The following is a 27274-nucleotide window of genomic DNA, read 5'->3' as shown; positions in this document are numbered from 1 at the left end:
GTGTGTCTTCCTTGATTTTTGGAGGATCACCAGACATGAAGGAAAGTAAAAAAAAAAAAAAAAAAAAATCTAGGTCAAGTTTGCCTTGCAAATGATAAGAAGAAAAAAAGCCGATCAGGGACGTGGATGACAATCTTGTGTGCATCCGTGTTTTTTCATGGACCCATTGACTTAAATGGGTCCACGAACCGTTGTCCGTGAAAAAAATGGGACCGGTCCTATTTTTTTTGACTGACTGAGATCACCGACGCGTATGACAAACGGTGCATTATCCGAGTTTTAAATGGGTCTGCAGAAATCACGGAACAACGGACACGGAACACAACAACGGTCATGTGCATGAGGCCTAAAGCAGACGTCAGATGTTCACAGGTTAAAGAAAAAATACAGCCAACAGAAAAATAACATTTTGGCTCTTGGAGGGTGGGAATGTAGACAAAAAAAAAATGTCGCCTCTAAATGTTGGTGGGGTACCAAATGATTAAAGAGCCTGGTGCAGTGACGGGCATTACCCGCTTTTTGACACAAGGCTCAGCCATACTGTGGCAGATTCTGGCTCCCAGGCACTTGAATGTAACAAAGCACGCCCACTACTGTGTGTGGAGTTGTGCATGCCCACATCTCTTGAAAACTTATGGGGGGAGGGGGGTTATTGGAAGTCAGAACCCCCTGTCTGATATTGATCACCTGTCCTCCTGATAGGTCAACAGTATTGGTTTGACAGGGGTCTTGAATTGGAGAAGAGCCCCACTACAGTGCACAGCCTTGTGCTTCTGAAACGGCTGATTTGATCAATATATGAGAGCACCACCCCCCTCACACCCCAGATATTAAGAAATGTATTTCGATAACGATATATCACGTGATAAATACCCATCTAACAAGGAGACGTTATTCAGTATGGGGGCCACAAGGAGACGTTAAACTGTATGGGGCTTATAATCTAGATGGGACTCATGACCTGTGTATTCCCCTTAGGTCTAGTACTTCCCCCACCTCTATGTGCACTATACTGAGAAGTAACATGTATTCATGCCACTGCCATACCATGGCTTGTAGCACCACTATTCTATTATATGGGCTCTGTAGCAACTACCACAGCAGTGCACTCCCTCTTCAGCCTGACGTAGTTCCACTGAAGAGGGTACTCTAAGTCCCAGCTAAACCCTTCAGCGGAGCATACGGACTAAAGCACAGTGCCCAGCCGTACTTTACTATGCTTCTCATACACCGCTGCTGAGGAAATAGGAGTGGGAGGGCGCTATACGCTCCAGTGCACTTCTCCCGTATGATGCCACTTTCTTGTCGCAAGCTGGGGAGACTTCAGCATCTACTGTTGGGTATGTGTAGTTCATAAGGCTCTCCAAACGGCACATGCTCAGATGATGCCACTGCTTTATGGAGTGTATCTGCGCCTATTTTATTAGCACTCAGGGCTTTCCAGAAGCCCCTATGATGCTATTAAAATATTGTGGTATTTAAGAAACGGTGAGATTGTTTTTTTTTTTTTTTATATATATAATATATATAATTTGTATTGCCCAACACTACCCCAGTATACACCCCATACTCTCCACGCTGCTCTGTTCTGGCTCCCTAGCTCTTTTCACTGGTCTCAGGGTCCCTCTCTGTAAACTGCCAGAAGGATAGGTCACGTGCAGAATCCAGTCATTGGCTGCAGTGGTGCATGTACCCCCCCCCCCCCCCCTCCCCCATTTGGAAGTTTACAGGCAGGAGTCGGAAGACCAGTCAAAAGAACCTGGGTACAGATGTGTATGGAGTTTTCTGCAGATGCAGAGGCAGAGTTGAAATTAAAAAATAAAACACCCTTTAAATAATGCTAATTGATCTGCAATTTTCTCACTCCTATCAGTAGAAATGCTTATTTATGCCTGCAAAGTAGGACCTGCTCTATAACTTGCAGGCCCACAGGATGCACAACCATCAAAATGAATAGGTCTGTGTTCAATCCGTGTGCATGATGCCTCTATCTGTGCAAGCGCCCAAGGCATTTGGTGCATGCAGAGCTGTTTCTACTATTGAAAGGAGAAAATGAGCTGAGGTGAAGTGGTATCATCCATGCCATCTGCTCTGGGCATGGGTTCTTTGCTGTTCCTTTCCTATAAAATTCATTGTAAATAACGGTTGAGGGAAGATCTGGTGTTCCCTTGGGAACTTGAGTAGACCAGAGTTGGACTCCTTTCATTGTTGCTCATGTAGTTATATAGATTCCAATGAGAGAGTGACAGTCTCATCCGATGCCATATTGGTTATTTTCCATTGATTCTAGTGCTGATATCTGAAGTGAATGGAGGCCTTCAACTAGCCTCCTGGTGGTAGGAAATGCATCATAAAACTTGTGTAGGCATCTCTGCAAGGTAACGGCATACAGTCAGAATCTTTCATCTGTCCCCAGTTTTTCTAACCCGCATAATGGTAATAATGGAAGTATGACTAAACCTAGGCACATACAGAATGAAAGGAGATTTTTTTTAATTTAAGTCTGGATGCAATTCAGCAAGAAAAATATTGGTTTTGAAGCTGGAAAATGTAGTATTGACGGGAGGAATTGCAGGTTTATTTAGCGTGTTTCACTGGATATTTTCTGCCTGATCTGAGGGCAGCATATAGTGATAGAGGTGTATTGCTGGATGTCTATATATCCCCAATGCATGGCTTGTGCGCATGCAGGCCTTGATATCTGAGCAGTCCCCACCCCCAAATGTACCTTCTTCTGATTGACAAGTTTCTCTCCAAACTGTGCGTAGAGCGTTGTCAATACAGGACATGGAAGCTGCATGTGCGTAGCCTTCCATGGACAACTTCCGCTGTGGCTGATATAGAGAAGGGGGGGGTTTATCATGAAAATCACAGCAAGGCAATCCAGTCATACACCGCCAGAATCTGGTTCTCTCAGTACTAATGCCATATTCCCTTTAGGCTTCATGCAGACTGTCCGGTTCACAAAGCCATGTGCATACCAGCAATGTTTCTACTCCTGTAGAAATGTCCTTTCCTTGTCCACAAGAACAGAACATGTTCTATCTTTGTGGTGCCGCAGAACGGACATACGGATAAGGACAGCGCATGGGGTGCAGTTTGCATCTTTTGCATCCCCATTGAAATGTATGCAGACCAATCGTACGATAATGTGCATGAGGCCTTATAGGGGTTGTCCACTTTTTACTATTGATGACCTAATCTCGGTATAGGTAATCAATATTAGATTGGTGGGGGTCCAACTCCTGGCATTCCCGCTGATCAGCAGGCAGCGCTCATACTTGATGTCTTCTCTACACTGTTGCTTGCTGCAGCAATTTGTGGTGAGCAGTGTAATCACAAGTATGGTGTCCTCATTCACTTCCAGGGGCTGTCTCTGCCTATTCAAGTGAGTACTACAGAGCCGTCCCATAGAAGTGAATGTAATTACACTGCTTACTGCTGCAGCTAGCAAGTAAGGCTACATTCACTCTGCCGTTTCTGGGTCCGCCTGTGAGATCCGTTTCGGCTCTCACAAGCGGCCCCAAATGGATCAGTTTAGACCCAATGCATTCTGAATGGATGCAGATTCGTTCAGAATTCATCAGTTTGGCTCCATTCCGCTCTGGAGGCGGATGCCAAAACGCTGCTTGATGACCTATCCTGAGAACAGCACTGCAGCTTGCACGCGTCCAGGGAAGGTGTCCCACTAGTGTATAGCGAAGAACGACTGGGACTCACTTTTTTGGACTATATGAAGAGATGTTTATTCAAGGCATAATGGCATTATCGGTGACTAGTTTCGGCTCAAGCCTTGAATAAACGTCTGTTCATATAGTCAAGAAAGCGAGTGCCGGTTCTTCTTCACTATATATTAGTGGGACACCTTCCCTGGACACGTGCCGACCCATCTTCAATACTATTCGCTCTATCCTGAGAATAGGTCATCAATGGTAAAAATCGGACAACCCCTTGGAGGTATCTCCCATGGTCTGGACTCCAGTAACCACTGTATGGCACCTGTGCATGCTGTGACTTTTCCTCATGCTGCTTTACCATATTACTGCCTCCAGCTTTATCTGCGTATTGGGCTGGGGTTACACGGATACATTGCAGCACCATCGGCAATCACAAATTTCATTTTGCCATGTTGCCCCGGCCTCAGACGGGTGCCTCGATCAGGAGCTGTGGGGTGGAACAAGCTGTTGTATGGCCGGATCCTGCTCATTGTTGAGTGTGTAAAGCCACCCGGAATGATTTACTTTTCAGATGTTCACGTGTCATGGAATTGTTAGGTTTTTCACAATTGTTCTTGGCAGCCATGCAAATTAGCCATGTGTCCAACTGTTAACAGCTTTCCCCAGGCTTCCTTTGTCCCTTATGTGCAGGCGATGGGTTAGGTGTGGCTGGTTCAGAAAGGCAAATTTTTAAAGTTTTAGTAATGGTCCCCCTCCCCCTTTTGTAGCTGGTGTCCCCGGAGCACAGATCCTGTCATTCATTCCCTGCCAGCGCTCCACACCAGACAGCTAGCTCTTGGCCGCACTTCAGATGGGTGTACAGCTGGGACCTGTTACACTTCGGCTGTTTGCCCTTCCAGTTATAAATAGCTCTTACCGCCAGCCTTGATCAGCACAGTCCCAGAGGTAATAAGCAGGTTAATTACTGTGGGAACACTGGCAATCCATGTATTCGCCCTCCATTGCTTCCTACAAAACCCTTCACAACATTGTGCAATGCTGCAGTAGTTAAATGAAGCATCCTCGCAGCTTCTTAGAAAGCATGTGGATGTGTGCACTGCTGCGCTTGGATATGGATTTGCGTATCTGTGAAACTTTGTGTTTGAGTTGTCGACTATTGCAAGTGTGTGAATTTGTGCTGGTTTTCACAGCCTGGCAGTCCCATGGATCAAATGGGAAAGATGAGACCCCAACCATATGGCTCAAGCAACCCTTACAGCCAACAGCCTGGTTCTCAGCAAGGGCATTCTGGTTACCCAGTACAGCCTTATTCTTCACAAACGCCACAGAGATACCCCATGGCCATGCAGGGTCGACCTCAAGGAGCTATGAGTATGCAGTATGGACAACAGGTACTTTTTTATTTATTTTTTATTTTCTTGTCCAAAATGTAAAATAAACCTGATTGCATGCTGCTAAATTGTAACTTGTGTTTGACACCTAATTCAGGCAGGTGTATTGCGGCTGCAGGGGATACTGGGCCCCTGCTATCATGATTGGCTGTAGGGCCCACACTGATCTAATATTTATCCCCTAACCAGAATACCCCTTTTAATATCGCATTCCTGCAACCTCAGCTAGGCCTTAGCAAATCGAAGTTGATTCATTGAAATACTTACATTTTAAAGAGGACCTTTCACCGATTCTGACACTGTGAACTAAGAATACAGACAGTGTAGAGCGGCGCCCGGGGATCTCGCTGCACTTACTGTTATCCCCGGGCGCCGCTTTGTTCTCCTGCTATGCCCTCCGGTATCTCCGGCCACTAAGTTATGGTAGGCGGAGCCTGCCCTTGTTCTGCTCTAGCGCTGGCCAATCGCAGCACAGAGCTCACAGCCTGGGAGGTTATTTTCTCCCAGGCTGTGAGCTCTGCAATGCAATTGGCCAGCGCTACAGAAGAACAAGGGCAGACTCCGCCTACCATAACTTTGTGACCGGAGATACCGGAGGGCATAGCAGGAGAACGGACCGCCGCCCAGTGATGATAGTAAGTGCAGTGAGATCCCCAGGCGCCGCTCTCCATGTCTGTATTCTTAGTTCAGTGTCATAATCGGTGAAAGGTCCCCTTTAATGCTGTAGCCACACAGTATTAAAATGTATTGGCTCCATGGAGCCAAAGATCATCTCGCCCAAAGTCAGGTGAGACTTCGGTTAATTCATACTGTATGCATATCTGCGTATTGAATCCGAAGTGGGTTTTGGTACTGAGGTACCAGCCAGTACCAAAGCCCACTTCGGATTGCTATTTAAAAAAAATAACTTATGCTCAGATGTGTATTGAGTGGGAATTGACCGAAGTCTCTCTCAACTTTGTAAGAAATTAACTTTGGGTCCACAGAGCCAATACATCTTAAATGTAAGTATTTGAACGAATTGACTTTTAGATCTATGATCCGAAGGTTTATTCGCTTAAGCCTACTCTGAGCCGCAAAACGCCTCGGGCACGTGGTAGTCAATTAGAGAACCAGACAAGGTTCACACTTGCATTTGCAGAATGCCGCCATTCTCCACCAGATCCAATTGACTGTAATGGGATCTGGCAGGAATTTTGCCTTAAGTGCTGTTTTGTCCCACCAAAAGCTGCCGGATTTGGTGAACTTGAACTCCAGCAGTTTGCCGGATCCAATTAACACAAGTGTAAACCTACACTGAATGTACAGTTCTAGCACTGCCACAGAATTGTACCTACCTTTCGGAGGATTATAGCTTAATTTCCAAAGAACAGGAGGTGAACTGTTGGGTGGAGGGGAGATATAATTTGGTTGTTGAAAGGGTAAGTGCTAGTCAAACTGTAGCCCACTAGGTTAACCCGGTTAATGATGGGACTGTTGGATTTACTCAGTATTTCTTTTTTTTTTTACACTTTAGCCTAAAGTAAACTAATGAGAGGCCTATAAAAGCATATCTGTATGCAGTCAGTTTCCACTGTTAGAGCTCTTTCACATGAGTGAGATTTCTGTCTGGATGCGATGCGTGTAGTGAAAGCTTACAATCCAGACCCATTCATTACAGTTGGGACAGTGCTCACCTCTGCGTTCAGGAAAATTTGCAGCATGTTCTATATTGTGTTTTTCATGCCACCTGTCCATAGAAGTGAATGGGGAAAATGGAAGGCATTTAAATACAATGACTTCATCGCTGATGTTTGCTTAAGTGTACATTGTTCTTCAGTTTATCTTCATGCACGTAAAAAAAAGATTAAAGTCCGAATACAATCCAGAACGGGGAAAAAACAAAAACCCTGAACATAGTTGCAGGAAAAAACTGATTCAACTTGCATGTAGTGTTGAGCGAATTTGTGTTATCTAAGAAGAAAAAGTTTTGTCTGTCGTAGCGGAATCCATAAGGAATTGCCGGTATTAGATGACCTGAATCTTGTACACAAGTTCATTCATCCCTACTTGAATGCAAATCACCATCAGTGATCCTGACACAAGCATGTGGCCTAAGGGACAGTGCAAGCGCTCCCTTTGTGAATACACTATGTTTTCTGAGTGCTTTTTATTTATTTTATTATACTCAAGGTTCCTGTCTTATCCCAATGTCACTCTTCCCTGGCTTATAGTAGTGTGGACTTGTACCTTAAAGGGGTTTTCTCATCTCGGACAATGGGGGCATATCACTAGGATATGCCCCCATTGTCTTATAGGTGCGGCTCCCACCTATATCGAAAATGGAGCACAGAAGTGAAGGAGAGTGCACTGCGCATGCGCAGCCGCTCTCCATTCATTTCTATGGGCCCACTGAAAATAGTCGCGCACTGGCTCGGCTTTTGCCATCTGCCCCATGGAAGTTAATGGGAGCATGCGCTGCACGCTCCCTTTCACTTCTATGGGAGAGGCGGGGATTAGCGCTTGGTGGTGGACGGACCCCGGGAAATCTGGGGTCCTCCAGCCACAGCGTTCCCCGCTCCATTCTTGAGCGGGACCCGCACCTATGAGACAATGGGGGCATATGCCCCCATTGTCTAAGATGGGAATACCCCTTTAAATATGCCCTTGCATTGACTACATATTTGGCTGGCAGATTAAAGGGGTTGGTCACCTCAGCAAATTACATTTATGTAGAGGAAGTGTATACAAGCCACTTACTAATGTATTGTGATTTGTCCATATTACTTCCTTTGTTGGCTGGATTAATTTTTCCATCACATTGTACACTGCTTATTTCCATGGTTACAACCACCCTGCAATCCATCAGAGGTGGTCGTGCTTGTACACTATAGGAAAAAGCGCTGGCCTCTTTGTTGGCTAGGTTCATGGGACTGCAGTGTGCAAGCATGACCCACTGCTGGATAGCAGGGTGGTCATAATCATGGAAAATGAGCAGTGTATAATGTAATAAAAAAATTAATCCAAAGGAAGCAATATGGCCAATCAAGATACATCAGTAAGCGCCTTGTCTTTCTCTACATAATAATAAATGGTGTTTGCTGAAGTGACACAAACCCTTTAACAACTAATTATGTTTAGGAGTGTCAGATATGAAAATGTAACCCTCAGCAATGCCAGGTCTGAGTCAATTGCTGTAAGTTGGCATCACTGTTTTCCACTTTTCCATGTCATGCTGGAGCTTGTATAACCAGTGCATTAACATCTGAGCAAAGAGAATTGTGGTAAAAATACTTAAAGGGGTTCTGCACTTTCATTTAACTGATCTATCCTCCGGATAGATCATCAGCTTCTGATGGGTGGGGGTCTGACACCCGGGACCCCCGCCGATCAGCTGTTTGAGAAGGCAGCAGCGCCGCAGCCTTTTCACGGTTTACCGCCAGCCCACTGACATCACGACGAGTATCAACTAGAATGGGCGTGGCTAAGCTCCATTCAAGTGAACAGAGCTTAGCCCTGCTCATGCTAGTTGATATTAGTCCTGACGTCAGTGGGCCGGCGGTAAACAGTGAGAAGGCCGCGGCGCTGCTGGAGCGCCGCTGCCTTCTCAAACAGCTGATTGGCGGGGGGTCCCGGGTGTCGGACCCCCGCCCATCAGAAGCTGATCTATCTAGAGGATAGATCATCAGTTAAGTGAAAGTGCAGAACCCCTTTAACATTGGCTCTCCTTTCACACAAAACTATCTGCTTATTTTTACTCATCCGTTCCCTGTTTCTATCTCCAGATGACTTCATATGCGCAACAAGGCCCTGGATCCTATTCTCAGCAGAGCCAGTCACCATACTATAACCAGCAGAGCCTCCACCCTCCACAGCAGCAAACAACACCACCACAAAACCAGTATTCTCAGCAACAGTCAGCTCCCCAGTCTTACACTCAGCAACAGCCTCCCTCTTCTCAGCCTCCCTCTGGCCAGCCTGTGCAGCCCACCTTCCCCCAGCAGCAGCAGTCACCATCTCCATCACCATATACACAACAGCAGCAGGCTCCCCCAACAAGTTCACAAAGCCAGTCACCATACACGCAACAAGCTCCTCAGTATCCAACCTCACAGCAACAAGGCTCATCCTATTCCACCTCTGGAGCACAGCAGGGGAGTACCTACTCTCAGCAACGCTTCCCTCCACCACAGGTATGGCATTTGTGGTTTCCTGGATATATCGCCAAAACAATCGCAATTAATCGCCATATTGCAATCGCCAATTGGCTGACCCAAAAATGCTGGGGGAATGGCAGTTAGTCTTATAAAGCGATGGTTGACTTTTTACGTGGTTGACATGGATGTATCGCCGGCCTCTATGCTGCACCGCGCGGCCGGCGATACATCAGTTACAGTGCGGGGAGGGAGGAGGGGCTGGAGGCAATTCGTTATTTTAATGAACAAATGTTCTTCTATTTATTCTGTTTATCTGTTCTGTGCTATTAAGAAAATGGCAAGTTTTGTGTATTGTACTTTTGCAGTAATGCAAATATGTTAGTTAATTTAGTGTGCATTTCAGTTCTGGAGTTAAAAGTATAACTACATTTCAGCATTATCAGTAATTTGTGTGTGCTTTTGCCTTGAAAATCCAAGCAAATAGACCTCTAGCACAATTCCCTTTAAAATATCGCAATCGCACAAAATTCCCATATCGTGCAGCCCTAATAAATATGTATGTATTAATATTTCATTTATTCATGCATTTATTTTGCAGGAGCTTTCTCAGGATTCCTTTACTTCCCAGGCCTCATCCACCCCTTCTCTGGGTTCCAGCAAAGGACAGGAGGATCTCAGCTTGGGGATGCAACCACGACCCTCTAGCCTTCCAGTATGTTTACTTCTTGCAGATAAAGTGAACTATGTTTCTTAAAGTAACGTACACCTTTAGCACTGTGTAGTTAGGTCCAGCATTTTGTGAATAATTTTAAAATGGCCACAAGCAACCTGTCCTAGAATGTGAGTAGGGCTGGTTGCAACCATTTGCAGAGCTGCTTTGGGGGTGAGGCCTCGCTACCCTGCCCTACAGTAGATGGTAATGATGCGATCCTGTCTGATATGCCATCATGGGTGAGCAGCCTGACAGGATTGCTCACCAATGTATAATTTGTGTAAAGTGGAGGCAACAAGTCCTCTTTACGTTCTAGGACAAGTTTGCTTGTGGACATATTAAATGGGTTCTATGGGATTGATTTAATAAGTCTGTGTACACTGTACAGTAAGCTGTAGTCAGTTTTTCTTTTACTAATGGCTATTCAGAGAATTTGAACCCAATTTGCAAACACAAATCGCCAACTTTTATATTAAGACCTTACAGGTCTCCTGTTGTCTGCTCAAGTAAATGCTTGTATTCCCAATGAAATTGCAGTTCTGATGCACCTCATTTTCTAGGACAGAGATCAGCAACCTTTGGCACTCCAGCTGTTGTGAAACTACAACTCCTAGCATGCAAACTTGCTTGGCTGTTCATGTAATTCCCACAGAAGTGAAAGGAGGACTCTGGGAATTGTAGTTTCAGAACAGCTGGAGTGCCAGAGGTTGCTGATCCCTGTTCTTGGGAGGATTAACGGCTCTAGTATTTTTTCATTTGCTAAAAATTACTTCCGAATAGCTGACTGGTCCCTTTAAAGGGGTTCTCTGGGACTTGGAGGTTTCCTGCAGTACAAACTTATCACCTATTCTTTTTGGAGGGGGATCAGTATCTGATCGCTCAGGGGTCTGATCCGTGGGGCTCTTCCCCCCCCCCCCCCCAATTGAGTAGTGGTAGGTTAACCATGTGTGCTACCTCTACCTTCATGTCAGTGGGGCAGACAAAAGCAGAGTAGTGTACTTGGAAGTCTCTGGCAATCCCAGACATGCATGAAGTAGCAGCGTGCATGCTCTATTTCTGCCCCATTCCTACTGATGCAGGACCTCGTTCTCCTAACTCTATCCCATACCAGAGGATAGTGGATAAGTTTTAAAATTTGGCACTACTCCTTTAACCCGTTAAGCCCAGCAGGATGTAACTGTACATCATGTATGGATAGGCTTGAATTTTGCCTCCATGACATGCAGTTACTATGGTGATGGTTTCGTCCTGTAACGGCTGGAATGGAGAGAACTCCAATCCCAGCCGTTTAACCACCTAATAGACTGCCTGTTACGGTAACATCCTGTAGTGGGACATTAAGGGTCCATTCACACGTCCGTTGTTTCTTTCCTGATCTGTTCTGAATTTCACCTTCTACTGTTGACTATTACTTTTTTTTAAATTCTCCTACATGCATTGACCTGGTAATTGAATAGATGCAAATCTGGTGTAACTGGGAAATGGAGTGATTGCCCATAGCAACCAAAAGATTAATTATTTTTGAAAATTAACGAATATAGAAAGTTACCTTTTAAAGAAGTTATGCAATAGTACAAATAAACCCCCAGCCCCTCCTATAGACAATACTTACCTGGCTTCCTCAATCTCCCTGGGCAACACTGGGGAGGCTGGTCAGTCACTGCCTCCTATTGACTGTTCCCCGTTGCCAGATGTTTTGATCCGCGTGACGGAGAGATGCAGGTGGTGGCTGTGCAAGAATCTGGAGGAACGCGGGTGCCGGGTTGTATTTGTACTATTTGATATTCCCTTTTGAGACCCCAAATGGAATGGCAGCTTGTAGTCTGTGTAGCTTCTGAAAATAAATGGTTGTTTACGGTAATTCCATGCAGGATGGAATTGCTGTGAATTTTTGCTGCCGATTGTGATTTGAACCTGTAAAAAAAGTGGATGAGATTTTACTGATCGCATCTTCATGCTGCAAACTCTCCATGCAGATTTCAAAATCTGTAGGATTTCGGTTTACATTGCAGATTTGACAACTTTCGATGTAGTGGAGGACACATCTGTACAATTGGGTTTGCAAGATCCTCTGCAGAATATTTTATGAACTTGGTGTTCTATATCATTAAGAAGCTATAAGGGAACCTGTCAGCGGAAAAAAGCCATCCCACACCGCCAGCAGTACCTTCAAGTAGCCGGCAGTCAGTTTTTATTGATTTTCTTACTGTATTCAGATGAGGCAGAAGTATGAAAAACGTTCTTTTATCCTCCGTCCGCGCTATTTCCCAGTCAGGCTTGAAGTCGAGGGGGCAGCGACCTCCTTGCTTCAAGTCACGGTAACCACGCCCCCCTTCCCTGCCCCTTCGCCTGTGACTGACGGCGCTTATGCCTGACAGCTGGCTGGCTTTGCCGAACTGCCGGCTGTCAGTCACAGGAGAAGGGGCAGGGAAGGGGGAGCAGTTACCTTGACTTAAAGCAAGGAGGCCGCTGCTGCCTTGACTTCCAGCCTGACTAGATAATAGTACGGATGGAGGATAAAGTTTTTTTTCACACTTCAGCCTCATCTGAATGCAATAAAATCATTAGAAACTCACTCCTGGCGGTGTGGGATGGCTTTTGCCACTGACAGGTTCCCTTTTAAAGGTGTTGTCCAATGCAAGGAAAACATTTCTGCTTTCCCACACATCTGCCCATATTGTATGGGCTGGGCTAAGCAGCAAATCCAGAAACAACTCTTTGACACGTGTGGAGCTGTTAGGAGAGGGCAGCCATGTTTTACCATTAACTGGTTCCTTGGAATTAGAGGCCTTTAGAAGACCAGGTTTTGTTGTGAAGTTAAAGTGATCACTTCAATGTAATCCTTGTTTATAATGTGCAGAACTTAAATGAAAATGGCCATACTTTCTCTTTGTTGAATATTGATCTGTTTCCACAGGATCTTTCTGGTTCAATTGATGATCTCCCAATGGGTGCTGAGGGTGCTCTAAGTCCAGGTGTCAGCACTTCTGGGATCTCCAGCAGTCAGGGCGAACAGAGTAATCCAGCTCAGTCACCTTTCTCCCCTCATACATCACCCCACTTACCTGGAATCCGAGGGCCTTCCCCATCTCCTGTTGGCTCTCCAGCCAGCGTGGCTCCCACTCGTTCTGGTCCCCTGTCCCCAACATCTGTACCAGGTGAGTGTGTTTATGAGCCTCGTTTTTCCCATTGTGTGACTGCTTTGAATCTGCTTGTCTGAAATTACAAATACACATCTAAAGTGTAAGTGGTGTGCCGTGGAGGTCTGGCTATTGCAACCACCTGCTTGGAATTGGAACACTGATTATTGCTGTCATAACTGTTCTGATTTTTATTTTTTTATTTCGCCCCCCTTAGGAACACAGATGCCACCACGTCCTCCTAGTGGACAGTCAGATGGCTTAATTCACCCTACCATGAACCAGGCTGGTCTTGGGCAAGAGAGAGGTAAGATGTCAGGATTTGTAAATACTTGTACACATATAATACATGTAGAAAGTAGAATTTGTGGTGTTTAAGTCACGCCCCCCCCCCCCCTCCTATCTGGGAGCACCCACTTAGGGTGAGTCTTGCATAAGCTTTGCCCCTTTCACTGCCCTGCTTCTTGGGCTCATCTCTTAAAAATTGGGACTGTTGACAAATGTGTTTTTAGTGTAAGTACTGAGCTCACAAACGTTGTTGGTTTCAGTGTCCGTTGTTTTTATTTTAGTTTTTTGCAGATAGGATCCGGACCCATTCATTTCAATGGGTCCGCAACAAATGCGTGTGTTTTTTTTTTTTTTTTTTTTTTTTTTTTTATCCGCAATGTGCAGACTGCAAAACACGTACGGTCGTGTGCATGTAGCCTTAGCCTGATTTATTTTACCCTTCCCAAAAAAGACAAACTTGTAAACTGATATGAAATAGGAATTACCTGCTCAATGTCTGGTTCCCCCACAGGGTACATGCAGAGGAATACTCAGATACCTCAGTATGGATCTCCGCAGCCTGGTCAAGCACTTTCTCCACGCCAGTCATCTGGGGGCCAGATGCATGCCGGAATGGGACCCTATCAGCAGAACTCTATGGGTAGCTATGGACCTCAGGGAGGACAATATGGACCCCAAGGTGATGAAGACTTAATTGCTTCGCTAAATCAATGTACCATTTTCAGCTTTTATTTTTTTCCTGTAGGAATATACATTTTAGGGCAGCCATCACTTTTATAAACTCTTTAATAAATGTTATATTGTGCTGTCACTGCACCATAGTTAGTCTAGCTCATGTTTTAGTTATAACTTATGCAAATTGTGGTATACATTTTGTTGGGCTGGTAAGACTTTCTGCTAAGCTCCAACCAGTTTGTGTGAAAATGTTCGACTTGTGAGACCATATACCGGCATACAGCATTGATTGGATTCCTTTATTGTTTCACTCAAATAAAAGATTACATGTCCTGAAACAGATATTTTTTTTTATCTTCACAGGGGGGTACCCCAGGCAGCCGAATTATAATACTATGGCAAATGCAGGATATACAGGGGGTGGCATGGCTCCTCTTGTTGCAGGTGGTCAGATGCATGGTCAAGGAGGCATGCCGCAATATGCAGGACGTATGGCCCATTCGGCAATGGGAAATCGGCCATATGGTCCAAATATGGGGAACATGCCACCACAAGTTGGAAGTGGGATGTGTCCACCTCCTGGTATGAATCGTAAAGCACAAGAGGCTGCTGGAATGCATGGCACTGCCAACTCAATACAGAACAGGTAAGTCTAAACTAGGTTTCCTAATAAATTGACCAGTTACATTACCTTGTTGCTAATGGTACACTCCTTCTCTCCCCCCCCCCCCCCCACCTCTTCCTAGGTCACCTGGTTACCCTAACATGAATCAAGCTGGGATGATGGGAGCTGGAACCCCATATGGTCAAGGAATGAACAGTATGGCCGCTATGATGAATACACAGGGACCTCCCTATATGGGAGGCAACATGGCCAACAACTCAGGTGAGCGTTTACTTTTTTGTAGTGCCTTTAGTTTGCAGTTAATGTTAGCTGTATTATGATCAACTAATAGTCTCTTTGACAGGCATGGCTGGGAGTCCAGAACTCATGGGACTCTCGGACGTTAAATTGACCCCGACTCCCAAGATGAATAATAAAGCAGATGGAACACCTAAAGCAGAGACCAAATCAAAGGTAGTTTTGTGGATCAATATTCTGAAACAGACAGACATTATCATGGCTTGCTTTCTGCAATGGAGATCACAATCAAAGTTCTCAATCAGTATGTCTTTGGAGTGTAGTAAGAAACCGGTGTACCTGGAGGAAACCCACAACAGCATGGGGTGGACATTCAGACTCCATGTAGATGTTGTCATTGTCCTAATCCAACCTAGGACCACAGTGCTGAAAGGCACAGTGTTAACCACTGAGATGGATGGATAGGACGGATAGATGGTACAGACCAAAAGTTTGGACACACCTTCTCATTCAAAGAGTTTTCTTTATTTACATGATTATGAAAATTGTAGATTCACACTGAAGGCATCAAAACTATGAATTAACATGTGGAATTATATACATAACAAAGTGTGAAACAACTGAAAATGTCATATTCTAGGTTCTTCAAAGTAGCCACCTTTTGCTTTGATTACTGCTTTGCACACTCTTGGCATTCTCTTGATGAGCTTCAAGAGGTAGTCACCTGAAATGGTCTTCCAACAGTCTTGAAGGAGTTCCCAGAGATGCTTAGCACTTGTTGGCCCTTTTGCCTTCACTCTGCGGTCCAGCTCTCCCCAAACCATCTCGATTGGATTCAGGTCTGGTGACTGTGGAGGCCAGGTCATCTGGCGCAGCACCCAATCACTCTCCTTCATGGTCAAATATCCCTTACACAGCCTGGAGGTGTGTTTGTGGTCATTGTCCTGTTGAAAAATAAATGGTCCAATTAAACGCAAACCGGATGGAATAACATGCTGCTGCAAGATGCTGTGGTAGCCATGCTGGTTCAGTATGCCTTCAAATTTGAATAACTCCCCAACAGTGTCACCAGCAAAGCACCCCCACACCATCACACCTCCTCCTCCATGCTTCACGGTGGGAACCAGGCATGTAGATTCCATCCGTTCACCTTTTGTGTTGCACAAAGACACGGTGGTTGGAACCAAAGATATCAAATTTGGACTCATCAGACCAAAGCACAGATTTCCACTGGTCTAATGTCCATTCTTTGTGTTCTTTAGCCCAAACAAGTCTCTTCTGCTTGTTGCCTGTCCTTAGCAGTGGTTTCCTAGCAGATATTCTACCATGAACGCCTGATTCACACAGTCTCCTCTTAACAGTTGCTCTAGAGATGTCTGCTGCTAGAACTCTGTGTGGCATTGACCTGGTCTCTAATCTGAGCTGCTGTTAACCTGCGATTTCTGAGGCTGGTGACTCGGATGAACTTATCCTCCGCAGCAGAGGTGACTCTTGGTCTTCCATTCCTGGGGCGGTCCACATGTGAGCCAGTTTCTTTGTAGCGCTTGATGGTTTTTGTGACTGCACTTGGACACTTTCAAAGTTTTCCCAGTTTTTCGGACGGACTGACTGACCTTTACTTTTTTAAAGTAATGATGGCCACTCGTTTTTCTTTACTTAGCTGCTTTTTTCTTGCCATAATACAAATTCTAACAGTCTATTCAGTAGGACTATCAGCTGTGTATCCACCTGTCTTCTTCTCCACAAGGCAACTGATGGTCCCAACCCCATTTATAAGGCAAGAAATCCCACTTATTAAACCTGACAGGGCCCACCTGTGAAATGAAAACCATTTCAGGTGACTACCTCTTGAAGCTCATCAAGAGAATGCCAAGAGTGGTCAAAGCAGTAATCAAAGCAAAAGGTGGCTACTTTGAAGAACCTAGAATATGACATATTTTCAGTTGTTTCACACTTTTGTTATGTCTGTTCAGGCTTTTGTTGCCTTCACTAGCTCTCATGCATCCTTCACCACTTCATTCCTGGACTGATCTCCCCATCCACAGTTCATGAGGGATCTCTTTTCACTTGTACTTAAAAGTTAGTGGTGCTTAGGGGGTGTGTGATTCCTCTCCCCTGCAGAATCTGCCATGGTTGCTCTGCTTTTTCTCTCCACCTGTTTTACAACCGGTTTACTCCCTATGTTATACCTTTTTGTGAGCTGCCCTTCTTGGATGCTTTTTCTTGTTCACAATCTGATCTGCAATATAAAACTACTTCTCCCCTGCTGCTATTTTTAAGGCTCCATTCACACGTCCGTGTGTGTTTTGCAGACATTGGCATTTTGCAGACTGTACATCGACGGCACTTAATAGAAAATGCCTATTCTTGTACGCAATTGCGGGACCCATTCATTCTATTGCAAATCCGCAATTCCGTTTTTTTTTTGTTTGTTTTCCCGAAACAGAATTGCAATTTCGTGCTGCCCCATAGAAATGGGGCAGCACGAAATGAATAGGTCCACAAAATGCGGAACGAAATTGCGGACGTGTGAATGGACCCTAATACTGAGGGAAGGGAAGAGCAGTCGGAAACAGGGCTCTGATGGATTTATGTCAAATTCGGCAGAAGTGCCACCAGCTAGGTGAGGGGCTTGCACTCCTTAGAAGTAAAAATGGTAGGGATGATGCTCATTTTTGCATTTGGGAAATGAACAATGAAAACCATTTGAATGCAAATGGCCTCAACTGATTACAGGCCTTGTCCGACCTTTTTCAAATAATGGCATTTCCTCAGGATGGGCCATCACTGTATGATCAGCAGGGATCTGCCATAGTACTCTGTTGTAGTTCTGATGCTATATAGCTGTGTCTTGTGCAGTGGACAGAGCTGGTTACTGCAGCGCTGCTCCCATTAACTTCAATGAGACAGTGCTACAGTAACCAGCTTCATCCACTGGTACCAGAACTACTGCAGAACAGCAGATTGGTGGGATGTTAGACCCCTGCCAATGAAATAGCGATGGCCTATCCTGAGCATATGCCATAACTTGTAAAGGGTTGGACAGCCCCTTTAAAGGGAACCTGTCACCGGGACTTTGTGTATAGAGCTGAGGACATGGGTTGCTAGATGGCTGCTAGCACATCGGCAATACCCAGTCCCCATAGCGCCGTGTGCTTTTTATTGTGTAAAAAAAACTGATTTGATACATATGCAAATTAACCTGAGATGAGTCCTGTCCCTGGCTCATCTCACGTACAGGACTCATCTCGGGTTAATTTGCATATGTATCAAATCTGTATTTTTTTTACACCATAAAAGCACACAGAGAGCTATGGGGACTGGGTATTGTGGATGTGCTAGCGGCCATCTAGCAACCCATGTCCTCAGCTCTATACATCAAATCCAGGTGACAGGTTCCCTTTAAGATTATGGTTATTGAAAACGTTGAGCCTATTCATCCATTCTCCAATTGTAATCCTTTTTGTTTACTTATTTCTGTCAACAGAAATCCAGCTCCTCTACCACTACAAATGAGAAAATAACAAAACTGTATGAATTAGGGGTTGAACCAGAGAGGAAAATGTGGGTGGATCGCTACCTGTCATTCACAGAAGAGAAGGCAATGGGCATGACTAATCTACCTGCTGTTGGCAGAAAGCCCTTAGACTTGTACCGTCTCTACATGTCTGTCAAGGATATCGGCGGACTCACCCAGGTCTGCTGTTGTGTCAAAGCGGTGAAATATATGGATTTTTATTTATTCATTTTTCTTCAATTTTTTTTTTTTTAAATGCTTCCCTTAATACAGGTTAATAAGAACAAGAAGTGGAGGGAACTCGCTACAAACCTGAATGTGGGCACATCAAGCAGCGCAGCTAGCTCTCTAAAGAAACAATACATACAGTGTCTGTATGCATTTGAGTGCAAAATTGAAAGGGGAGAAGACCCACCACCTGATATTTTTGCATCTGCTGAAGCAAAGAAGCAGGCAAAACTCCAACCACCATCACCGGGTAAGAGATTTTAACCTTCATTTGCATATTACTGTGGTGGTCGTTGTTGTTGTTGTTCTTTGTGTTCAATATATATTTATTAATTTTACCTTTTTTATGGTTTCCACACATTTAGCTGGCTCAGGCTCCATGCAGGGACCGCAGACTCCTCAGTCCACAAGTAGCTCAATGGCCGAAGGAGGGGACCTAAAACCTCCCACACCAGCATCCACCCCACACAGTCAGATGCCTCCCATGCCAGGCATGAGGTGAGCTTCATCTTAAAAGTAAGTTTCATTTTCATTGGAAAGTAGAAACTCTACACAATACTTCTCCATTTTGGAAAGGGAACAGTCTTGCTGGAGACACTAATGTAAGTCTGTGGCCAATACGCCTTAACCCCCCTCCACCTCATTCCTAATCCAAAAGGGAGTGAAGAGGCAACCCCAATGTATTATATTTACATTGGCTACTGCTAGTCAACATTTAGAGACTCCATTGCTGCCCTTCAACCACCGGTGTGGGTGTGTCTTTATACCTAATTTCAGTGTGTAACTTACACTGCTTGTCTCCCCCTACCCCTTTAATGTCTTTGCATAAAGGAATAACTCGGTGGGGCTCCAGGATGCATATGACGGTTCAGATCCTTCTTACCAGAAACGAAACTCCATGACTCCTAATCCTGGGTACCAATCAGACATGATGGGCAGAATGCCTTATGATGCTAGCAAGGATCCTTATGGTGGAATGAGGAAAGGTAAGCTCCACAGTTTCTCAGTAGCTTAGATTCGGATACTTGTAATTGGATTAGTTTAATTATTTCCCCCCCTGTCTTATTCAGGTGCTGATCCTTTCATGTCTTCAGGTCAGGGACCCAGTGGGACAATGGGAGACCCTTATAGTAGGGCTACAGGCCCAGGTATGCCAAATATGGCTCAGCGTCAGCACTATTCTTATGGTGGTTATGACAGAGTGAGGCAAGTATACTACAACATATGATATGCTGATTAAAATATCAAATGTTACATTGGCTAAATGCAACAAACCTAACCTTTTTTTTGTTTAACTACTGAAGGCCGGAACCTGGTCTTGGTCCGGAAGGAAGCATGGGAAGTGCTGGCACTCAGCCAAATATGATGCCTTCCAACACAGATAGTGGCATGTACTCACCAGGGCGCTATCCACAACAAAGGTGAGAAGAATTGTCAAAGTATTAGTTATGTGAAGTGACTCTTCTGCTTAGCAAAAAAATAATCATACACATTGTTGCAGTGCTTTATTCAATTTTTCTATAATTTCTCTTATAGGCATGAATCCTACAGCAATCAGTACCCCACACAAGGTACATCAGGTAGTCCCTATCAAGGTCAACAGAACCCAATGTATCAACAACAGGTAAGCCATGAGTAAAAAAGCCCTACTTTTGTGCTACCCTTGTAAGAAGTACTACCTCCTTCTCACCTCAGTTTATGTTCCAGTCTTTACATCATTCCTTTATGGTTCTCTGAGAAAATCTTGACACCATATACTGTCTTTCTAATTCTTAGAACTACAAGCGTCCAATGGATGGTAGTTATGGCCCATCTTCTAAACGACATGAAGGGGAAATATACAGTGCTCCTTATACTGGGCCACAGAGTGGACAAGGTCAACAAACGCAACCTCAACAGCAACAGACACCTGGGTCAGGAGTGCAACCTCCTCCTGGTCAGCCTTCTCCAGCTCCAAGTTCACAGCCTACTCAAGACCCTTATGGCCAATATGGGAGTGGTTATCCACAAAGTGCTGGGGAACGCAGGCCTGCACCCACAGGGCAAAATCAGTTTCCTTTTCAGTTTGGGCGTGAAAGGGTGTCATCCACTCCAGGGAACAACACACAGCCACCTCTGCCACCTAGTGGAATGGGAGGGTCTACAGAAGGAACCCAACCTGCAGCCATGTGGCAAAGTCGGGGAGATATGGGCTACAATTATCAGGGGAGGCCTGGTCCTCCTCCGGCGAGCACACAAGGACCTAGTTATCATTCTGGGCCACCTCGTGGAGATGATATGGTGCATTCAGATCAGCGACTTAGCCACGAGGGCCAGTGGCCACCTCACGTTAACAGGCAGCAGCCCCCCTTTGTGCCTGCCCCTGGTCCACCTATGAGCAGAGCTCCACCACAGTCTGGATTCCAAGCCTCCTCAAGCATGCCTAACCATCTGCCTCAGGTAGCTAGCCCAGCCACCCCTCGGCCACTGGAAGCCCACACCTCACCCAGCAAGTCCCCATTCCTGAAGATGCAGAAAGCTGGACCCCCTGTGCCTGCATCACATATTGTGCCCACCCCAACCCAGCCACCTCTCATTCGCAGGGATATAACTTTCCCTCCAGGTTCGGTGGAAGCCACACAGCCTATACTGAAGCCACGGAGACGCCTAACTGCGAAGGAGATCGGTATGTTTGAGGAGAGACTTTCTTAGCTGCACGTTTTACTTAGAGTACCTGTCACCTTTTCTGACCTGTTTATTTTAGTAACTACTTGCAAGCAGTGACCAGCCTAGAGCAACTATTCACTTAACTCTTTTGTGCCATTTTCCCCCCCTTTAGAAGCTTTAAACTGAACTGCCAACTGGGTATTATCAGCTGGGGGTGTGCCCCTTCATTCTTGACGTATGTCACTGTGCAGGGACACACCTCCATCTGGTAACACCCCCGCTGGCAATTCATAACCTCTAGCAGAATCTCACAACAGTCATAAAACATGCTCGTGAATGGTCATTTCATGTGGAACACAATTTACTAACACAAGTACCAGATCTATTATTTTTTAACACAACTCTATATAGCAACAAATAAAGTAAACAAAATGTAAACATGAAATGTGTAGAATGAGTTGTGAGTGGAGCAGCTATACCTTTTTCATACTGATGATCTGAGGGATCCCCACCAATCAGCTGTTTGCAAAGGCAGCGGCACTCGCAGTAGCACCATGGCTGCCTTGCTGCTTCCTGCAGGCCATTGAGGTCACAACTACGTGATGTGGCTTGGGTGCGGCTCAACCCCATTCACTTCAATTGGGCTGAGCTGCTCCAAGGCTACTGTGAGCACTGCTGCCTTCTCAAACAGCTGATCGGCTGGTATCCTGGGCGTTGGACCCCGCCGATCAGATGCTGATCAAAGGATAGATCAGCAGTATGAAAAAGGTATAGAACCCCCTTTAGAGTTCCCGCAACAAGAATGTTCTTTTGTTGAACTTTTGCTATCTTTCAAGATGAACTGATCCACTCTGTCAATTTGCTACTAATTCATCGGAAAGTGACCTATTCAAATTTTTGTTAAATGTATAATTTCTTTTGTTTTTTTAGAAATATATTATTTTTATATATACACACACACACATATTTTTATTTTTTTTCATATTACTATCTGTATTTAAAATTGTGCAGTTCAGACTGGTTTGTTAAAACTTCCTGTTTTGTACAGGTCACTCTTTATTAGCAATCACATTATCACAGAATTATGACTGATATCCGCTCCAGCAGTGTTATCTGCTCCCTTCTGATCTCTGCACTGCTTACAGAATGTGTACAGAAAAATCTGTAAACGTATATGGGGACATGGAAAATTATCACCTAAAAGTGTGGAAAAAGATTTAAAGGAAATCTGTCACCAGGATAATCACTATTGAAGTAAAGCCATGGCCTAATAGCACTTGGTACCTTTATTTCTAGATGTGCCTTTGTTTCAGCAATAAATGTTTTCTATCTTCTGAAAATCCAGTTTATTTGGTATACAAATGAGCCAGTAAAGGTGTCCAGAGGGGTGTCACTCTTGCATGGAGGAGCCCAGACATGCCTCCTTCTAGTGACCAAGCCAAACCTCATACTGGGGCAGAGTTATGGCTTGAATGTGATGTAGGAGGGGTGGGTGGACACCTTGTGGCAGGAGGCGTGCCTGGACTCCTTCCTGCAAGAGTGACTCCCCTCTGGACATCTAGAAATAAGGTACTAAGTGCTATTGGGCTATGGTTTTACTTCAATGGCTATTTATCCTGGTGACAGATTTCCTTTAATATTAAAAACTTGATTTAAAGAGACATGATTTGACTTTTCAAAATCAGTACCTGGTACTGTAGCTGATGTTTACTAGATGAGAGGACACTTGGACAGCTCACAGCCAGGGAGATGCCCACTGAGAAAATGCTGCCATCTCCTCCTCCCTGTACCAATGCTATTAATTAGCATACAGGACGCTCCACACAGCAGCAAAATGGAGCAGTGGATCTGAAAAAAGTGCCATATTTCATCTAGTAAACATCAGCTACAGTGCCAGGTACTGATTTTAAAAAGTGAAATCACGTGAAAGGTCCTCCTTAAAGTTCATTTTCTGATGATACTCGCTTTTTAAATTCACCTTCAAAGAAGGCTGTGTACTGATATTCTATGTAAGGCTTTAACGGAGTGGACGCAGGCTCTGCATAGCACATCAGTGCTTCTGCCTATTTCGCTAAGGCTACATTCACAGGACGATGGAAAAAAACTTCCATTAAATGGACATGCTGTCAGTTTTTCATGGCCATTTTGCATCCATGTATGCATCCTTTTTTTATGGCAGTTAAAAACGGATGAATTTCATTGGCTCATCCACTGGAACAGTTGCTCCTCACTTGATGCAGATGGATCTGCTCTCCCAGCACGACTTTGCCATGTGCACCCAGTGTTGGGTATGCCATCAAGCTGGGAACACAGTTCCTTCTGCATCAGGTGAGGTGTGACTGTCTTTGCGTGTGCAAGTGGATGAGTGTTTTTTTATTTTTAGTATTTTTTTTTTTCAGCCATTAATCACTAGATATATAAAACGATTTAAAAAAGACCATTTGAATAGCCCCACTGACTTCAGTTGATTATGTAAACAGCCATCATATGGCAGTTTTTCACTTTTGTATGAAGAAAGCCTGGCAATGAGTACTCCTGCCTGTCCATCACACTCTGCAGCTCCACGGTGGAATCCGTACACCATTGACAGCCAATGTTCCAAATTGCTGTAGACCCCTAAACTTCAGGTGCTTACTAGGTGACTAAAACTTAAAATAATAAAGTATGTTACAAAGATGAATTCTGGTTTATTTAAACTGTAGAAATTTTTGGAAGCCACTGCTGAGTGACAGTGTTGCAGTATTTAGTTTTCTATCTATTCCCATGCTGGATTCGCATCTTCTTGTGTGCTACTGAAAGATAGTGGGGACAGGGTGTCCTGTTGTGTGCAGAGAGAGCTTAGCAGCTAGTCCCCACTCATGTAAACAAATGACAACTTATTCTAAAAATTTACCTGGTTTGTTATTTTATTTTTATTTATTTTTTTTGCCCAGAATGGAGAAGATAATTGGGCAACATCAAGCAACTGTCAAGAATACACTAGTGTACAGTTGTTTTTTTGTTATGGGTTTTCCTGGAAAACGTGAATTTATGGTTGTTTATCACTTTTTATTAGGGACTCCTGAAGCTTGGCGTGTGATGATGTCATTGAAATCTGGCCTCCTTGCTGAAAGTACCTGGGCACTGGACACCATTAACATTCTTCTTTATGATGACAACAGTATCATGACATTTAACCTCAGTCAGGTGAGCTTATACATTTTAAGTCTTCAGCTTTTGTAGATATTTTAATTTAAGAACTTGCAAGTGACAGCGTTTCCTGTTTGTTTATGCAGCTGCCTGGGATACTAGAGTTGCTGGTGGAATATTTCCGACGATGCCTGATTGAAATCTTTGGGATACTCCGAGAGTATGAAGTTGGAGAACCCGCACAAAAGACCCTACTTAATCCTTCCACTCATGGCTCTCACAGGCCAATTTTAGGTGATGCAGAGTCCAGTGATGAGGACTGCCAACCATTAATAGATGGCGACACCCAAAGTGAGGATGAGGGAGAAGAAGAAAGGAAGGCCTATTCAACACCCTGTAATACAAGTGAAGATACTCAGCGGCATAGCAGCAAGTTTGACAAACTTCCTGTAAAGATAGTTCAGCGGGAAGATGCCTTTGTGTTGGACTGCTCGCACCAGTTGGGTCGTCGGCAAGAATTTGATAGTGGCCTCTTACACTGGCGAATAGGAGGAGGTGACACAACTGAGCACATCCAGACTCATTTTGAAAGACGCCCCGATCCCCCTGTTCGTAAACGTCCCCAAACAAAGCGTCGTTCAAAGGAGCAGCAAGTTCCTGTTGCAGAGGATACAACTGCCACCATAGATGATGTCTTGTGTTCCCGGTCCAGTTCTTTGCCTCCAGATACAGGTGAAATCTCTGAAGAGGACTCTGAATTTCAGTTAGGTGGTAGTCCTTCACCACGCATCCGACATGGTCTTAAAATTCTTGAGGATGAACCACGCAGCAAAGATGAAACCCCCCTGTGCACACTGGAAGATTGGCAAGATGCTCTCTCTCGCCGTTGTGTGTGCATATCAAATATCTTGCGTAGCTTGTCTTTTGTGCCAGGCAATGACTTGGAAATGTCAAAGCATCCAGGACTGTTACTTCTCCTTGGGAAACTTGTGCTGCTCCATCACAAGCACCCAGAAAGGAAACAAGCACCCCTCACCTATGAGAAAGAGGAGGACAGAGACCAAGGAGTTAGTAGCAATAAAGCTGAATGGTGGTGGGACTGTCTGGAAATGTTGCGTGAGAACACACTGGTCACTCTTGCTAATATATCTGGTCAGCTTGATCTTTCCCCATACCCTGAAAGCATTTGTTTGCCCATCCTTGACGGTCTGCTACACTGGGCAGTGTGTCCATCAGCTGAGGCTCAGGATCCATTTTTAACGTTGGGTCCCAATGCAGTACTTTCTCCCCAGAGACTGGTGTTGGAGGCCCTTAGCAAACTGAGCATTCAAGATAGCAATGTGGACCTAATACTTGCCACACCACCTTTCAGTCGTCTCGAAAAGCTGTATGGGACATTGGTGAGGTTCCTAAGTGACAGAAAAAACCATGTGTGCAGGGAAATGGCAGTGGTGCTTCTAGCAAACTTGGCACAGGGCGATAGTTTAGCGGCCAGGGCTATTGCCCATCAAAAAGGCAGCATTGGTAACCTGCTAGGTTTTCTTGAGGATAGTCTGGCAGCCACTCAATTCCAGCAGAGTCAGGCTGCCCACTTACATGGACCCTCTGCTCCCTTTGAACCCACAAGTACGGACATGATGCGACGGGCCTCACGTGCCCTGCTTGCTTTGGCAAAAGTTGAGGAGAATCATTCTGAGTTCACACTGTATGAGGCCCGTCTGCTGGACATCTCAGTGTCTCCACTAATGAACTGCTCCGTGTCACAGGTCATCTGCGATGTTCTCTTCTTGATTGGCCAGTCATGACAGCTGCAGTGGATAACTTCCCAGAATGGTTTGCTCCTCCCTTCACCATAGAAAGGAATCCTCCCTGACTGTTGATTCCATACCCTCTTCCTTTCCTTCCTTTTTATTTATGCAAAAACTACGTCTCAATCCACTGTCCGCCCCAGAGAGGAAACCTGGTCACCCTTGTGGAATTTCCCACCCACTCTTCCTCTCTGTGTTTTGGTGTTAACCAAAGCTACTGTATTTCAGTGAATTTTTTTATCTAGGGGAAGGGGCTCCACTGTAACTACACTTCCCTCCCCCAAGTCTACTGTTTATTAGGCCCACAACAGCCAAGGGATGGGCTCCATATTCTAAGGAGATAAAAGACTTCTGAATCTTCAAGGAAGGAGAAGGATTCCCTTCTTTATTGTAAAAGTAACTTGCCCTACTCCTCACCTTGCAATCTTTAGACTAGAATTTGTGTGCCCTGATCCTTTAAACAGAAGAAAAAAAATACGAAAAAAAAAACACCCTGAAAAGAGACTATACCTTTTTAACTGTGCTGAGAAACCCCGCAGAATCCATTCGGAGCTGGAAAAACCCACAACCTCAGAGACTCCAGATGTAGGTTTTTAAATGGAGAGCGGCAAAAGTCGCTTTTAGTTTCCGGAGGAGAGAGACGCGCAGAGAAGTCGCTTTTCCCCCAAAGTTTCATGTGAAGCAACACCCTTACCTCTTTAAACTTAGATTGTAATAATCGGAGATCGCCTCTTATAACTGGTTTTAACCTTTAGCTTGTAGGTTGCAAGCTGCGATGTCTGTATATATGATGATGTACATTAAAGACACACCTCTTGTATTCCCCCTCAATATTTCCTCACTTTAACCCTCACCGCCCTCACAAGCTCTTTCTTGGATCTATGGAAAAATGGGGGAAGGGTCACGGTTACTTTCCCTGAGGCCCTTCCAACCACCCTCCCAAAGGAGGAACATCTTATAGATGGTTTGACCCACAGAGCAGCAACCCCACCCATCACCTCTTCCCACTTTCACCCTTTGTATATCCAGCAATCCTATCAACTTTTACTTTTTTCCATTTCCAAT

General features: G+C 44.8%; 1 protein-coding gene across 2 annotated transcripts in view; it reads left to right on the top strand.

Moving 5' to 3' along the window:
• ARID1A (AT-rich interaction domain 1A) overlaps positions 1 to 26745 on the top strand; it is a 44991-nt gene extending 18246 nt beyond the window's left edge. Inside the window, exons 2-20 of one of the 2 annotated variants that reach the window (XM_044288058.1) lie at positions 4868 to 5068; positions 8833 to 9240; positions 9803 to 9916; positions 12834 to 13074; positions 13274 to 13363; positions 13856 to 14023; positions 14383 to 14665; positions 14766 to 14905; positions 14976 to 15097; positions 18369 to 18578; positions 18672 to 18876; positions 18992 to 19124; positions 19458 to 19612; positions 19697 to 19832; positions 19931 to 20047; positions 20163 to 20250; positions 20403 to 21291; positions 24328 to 24458; positions 24548 to 26745. In XM_044288058.1, coding sequence (XP_044143993.1) covers positions 4868 to 5068; positions 8833 to 9240; positions 9803 to 9916; positions 12834 to 13074; positions 13274 to 13363; positions 13856 to 14023; positions 14383 to 14665; positions 14766 to 14905; positions 14976 to 15097; positions 18369 to 18578; positions 18672 to 18876; positions 18992 to 19124; positions 19458 to 19612; positions 19697 to 19832; positions 19931 to 20047; positions 20163 to 20250; positions 20403 to 21291; positions 24328 to 24458; positions 24548 to 26206 — 5490 coding nt within the window. In that variant the 3' untranslated portion in view covers positions 26207 to 26745. The remainder of the gene's footprint in view (positions 1 to 4867; positions 5069 to 8832; positions 9241 to 9802; positions 9917 to 12833; positions 13075 to 13273; positions 13364 to 13855; positions 14024 to 14382; positions 14666 to 14765; positions 14906 to 14975; positions 15098 to 18368; positions 18579 to 18671; positions 18877 to 18991; positions 19125 to 19457; positions 19613 to 19696; positions 19833 to 19930; positions 20048 to 20162; positions 20251 to 20402; positions 21292 to 24327; positions 24459 to 24547) is intronic. The other variant, XM_044288059.1, reaches the window with a different exon arrangement.
• The last annotated feature ends 529 nt before the right edge of the window (positions 26746 to 27274 follow it).

Source organism: Bufo gargarizans, chromosome 3 (genome assembly GCF_014858855.1).
Source record: "Bufo gargarizans isolate SCDJY-AF-19 chromosome 3, ASM1485885v1, whole genome shotgun sequence".
Taxonomy (NCBI): Eukaryota; Metazoa; Chordata; class Amphibia; order Anura; family Bufonidae; genus Bufo; species Bufo gargarizans.
The sequence above is the reverse complement of the archived record's forward strand: the minus strand, read 5'-3'. Positions and strand labels throughout refer to the sequence as shown.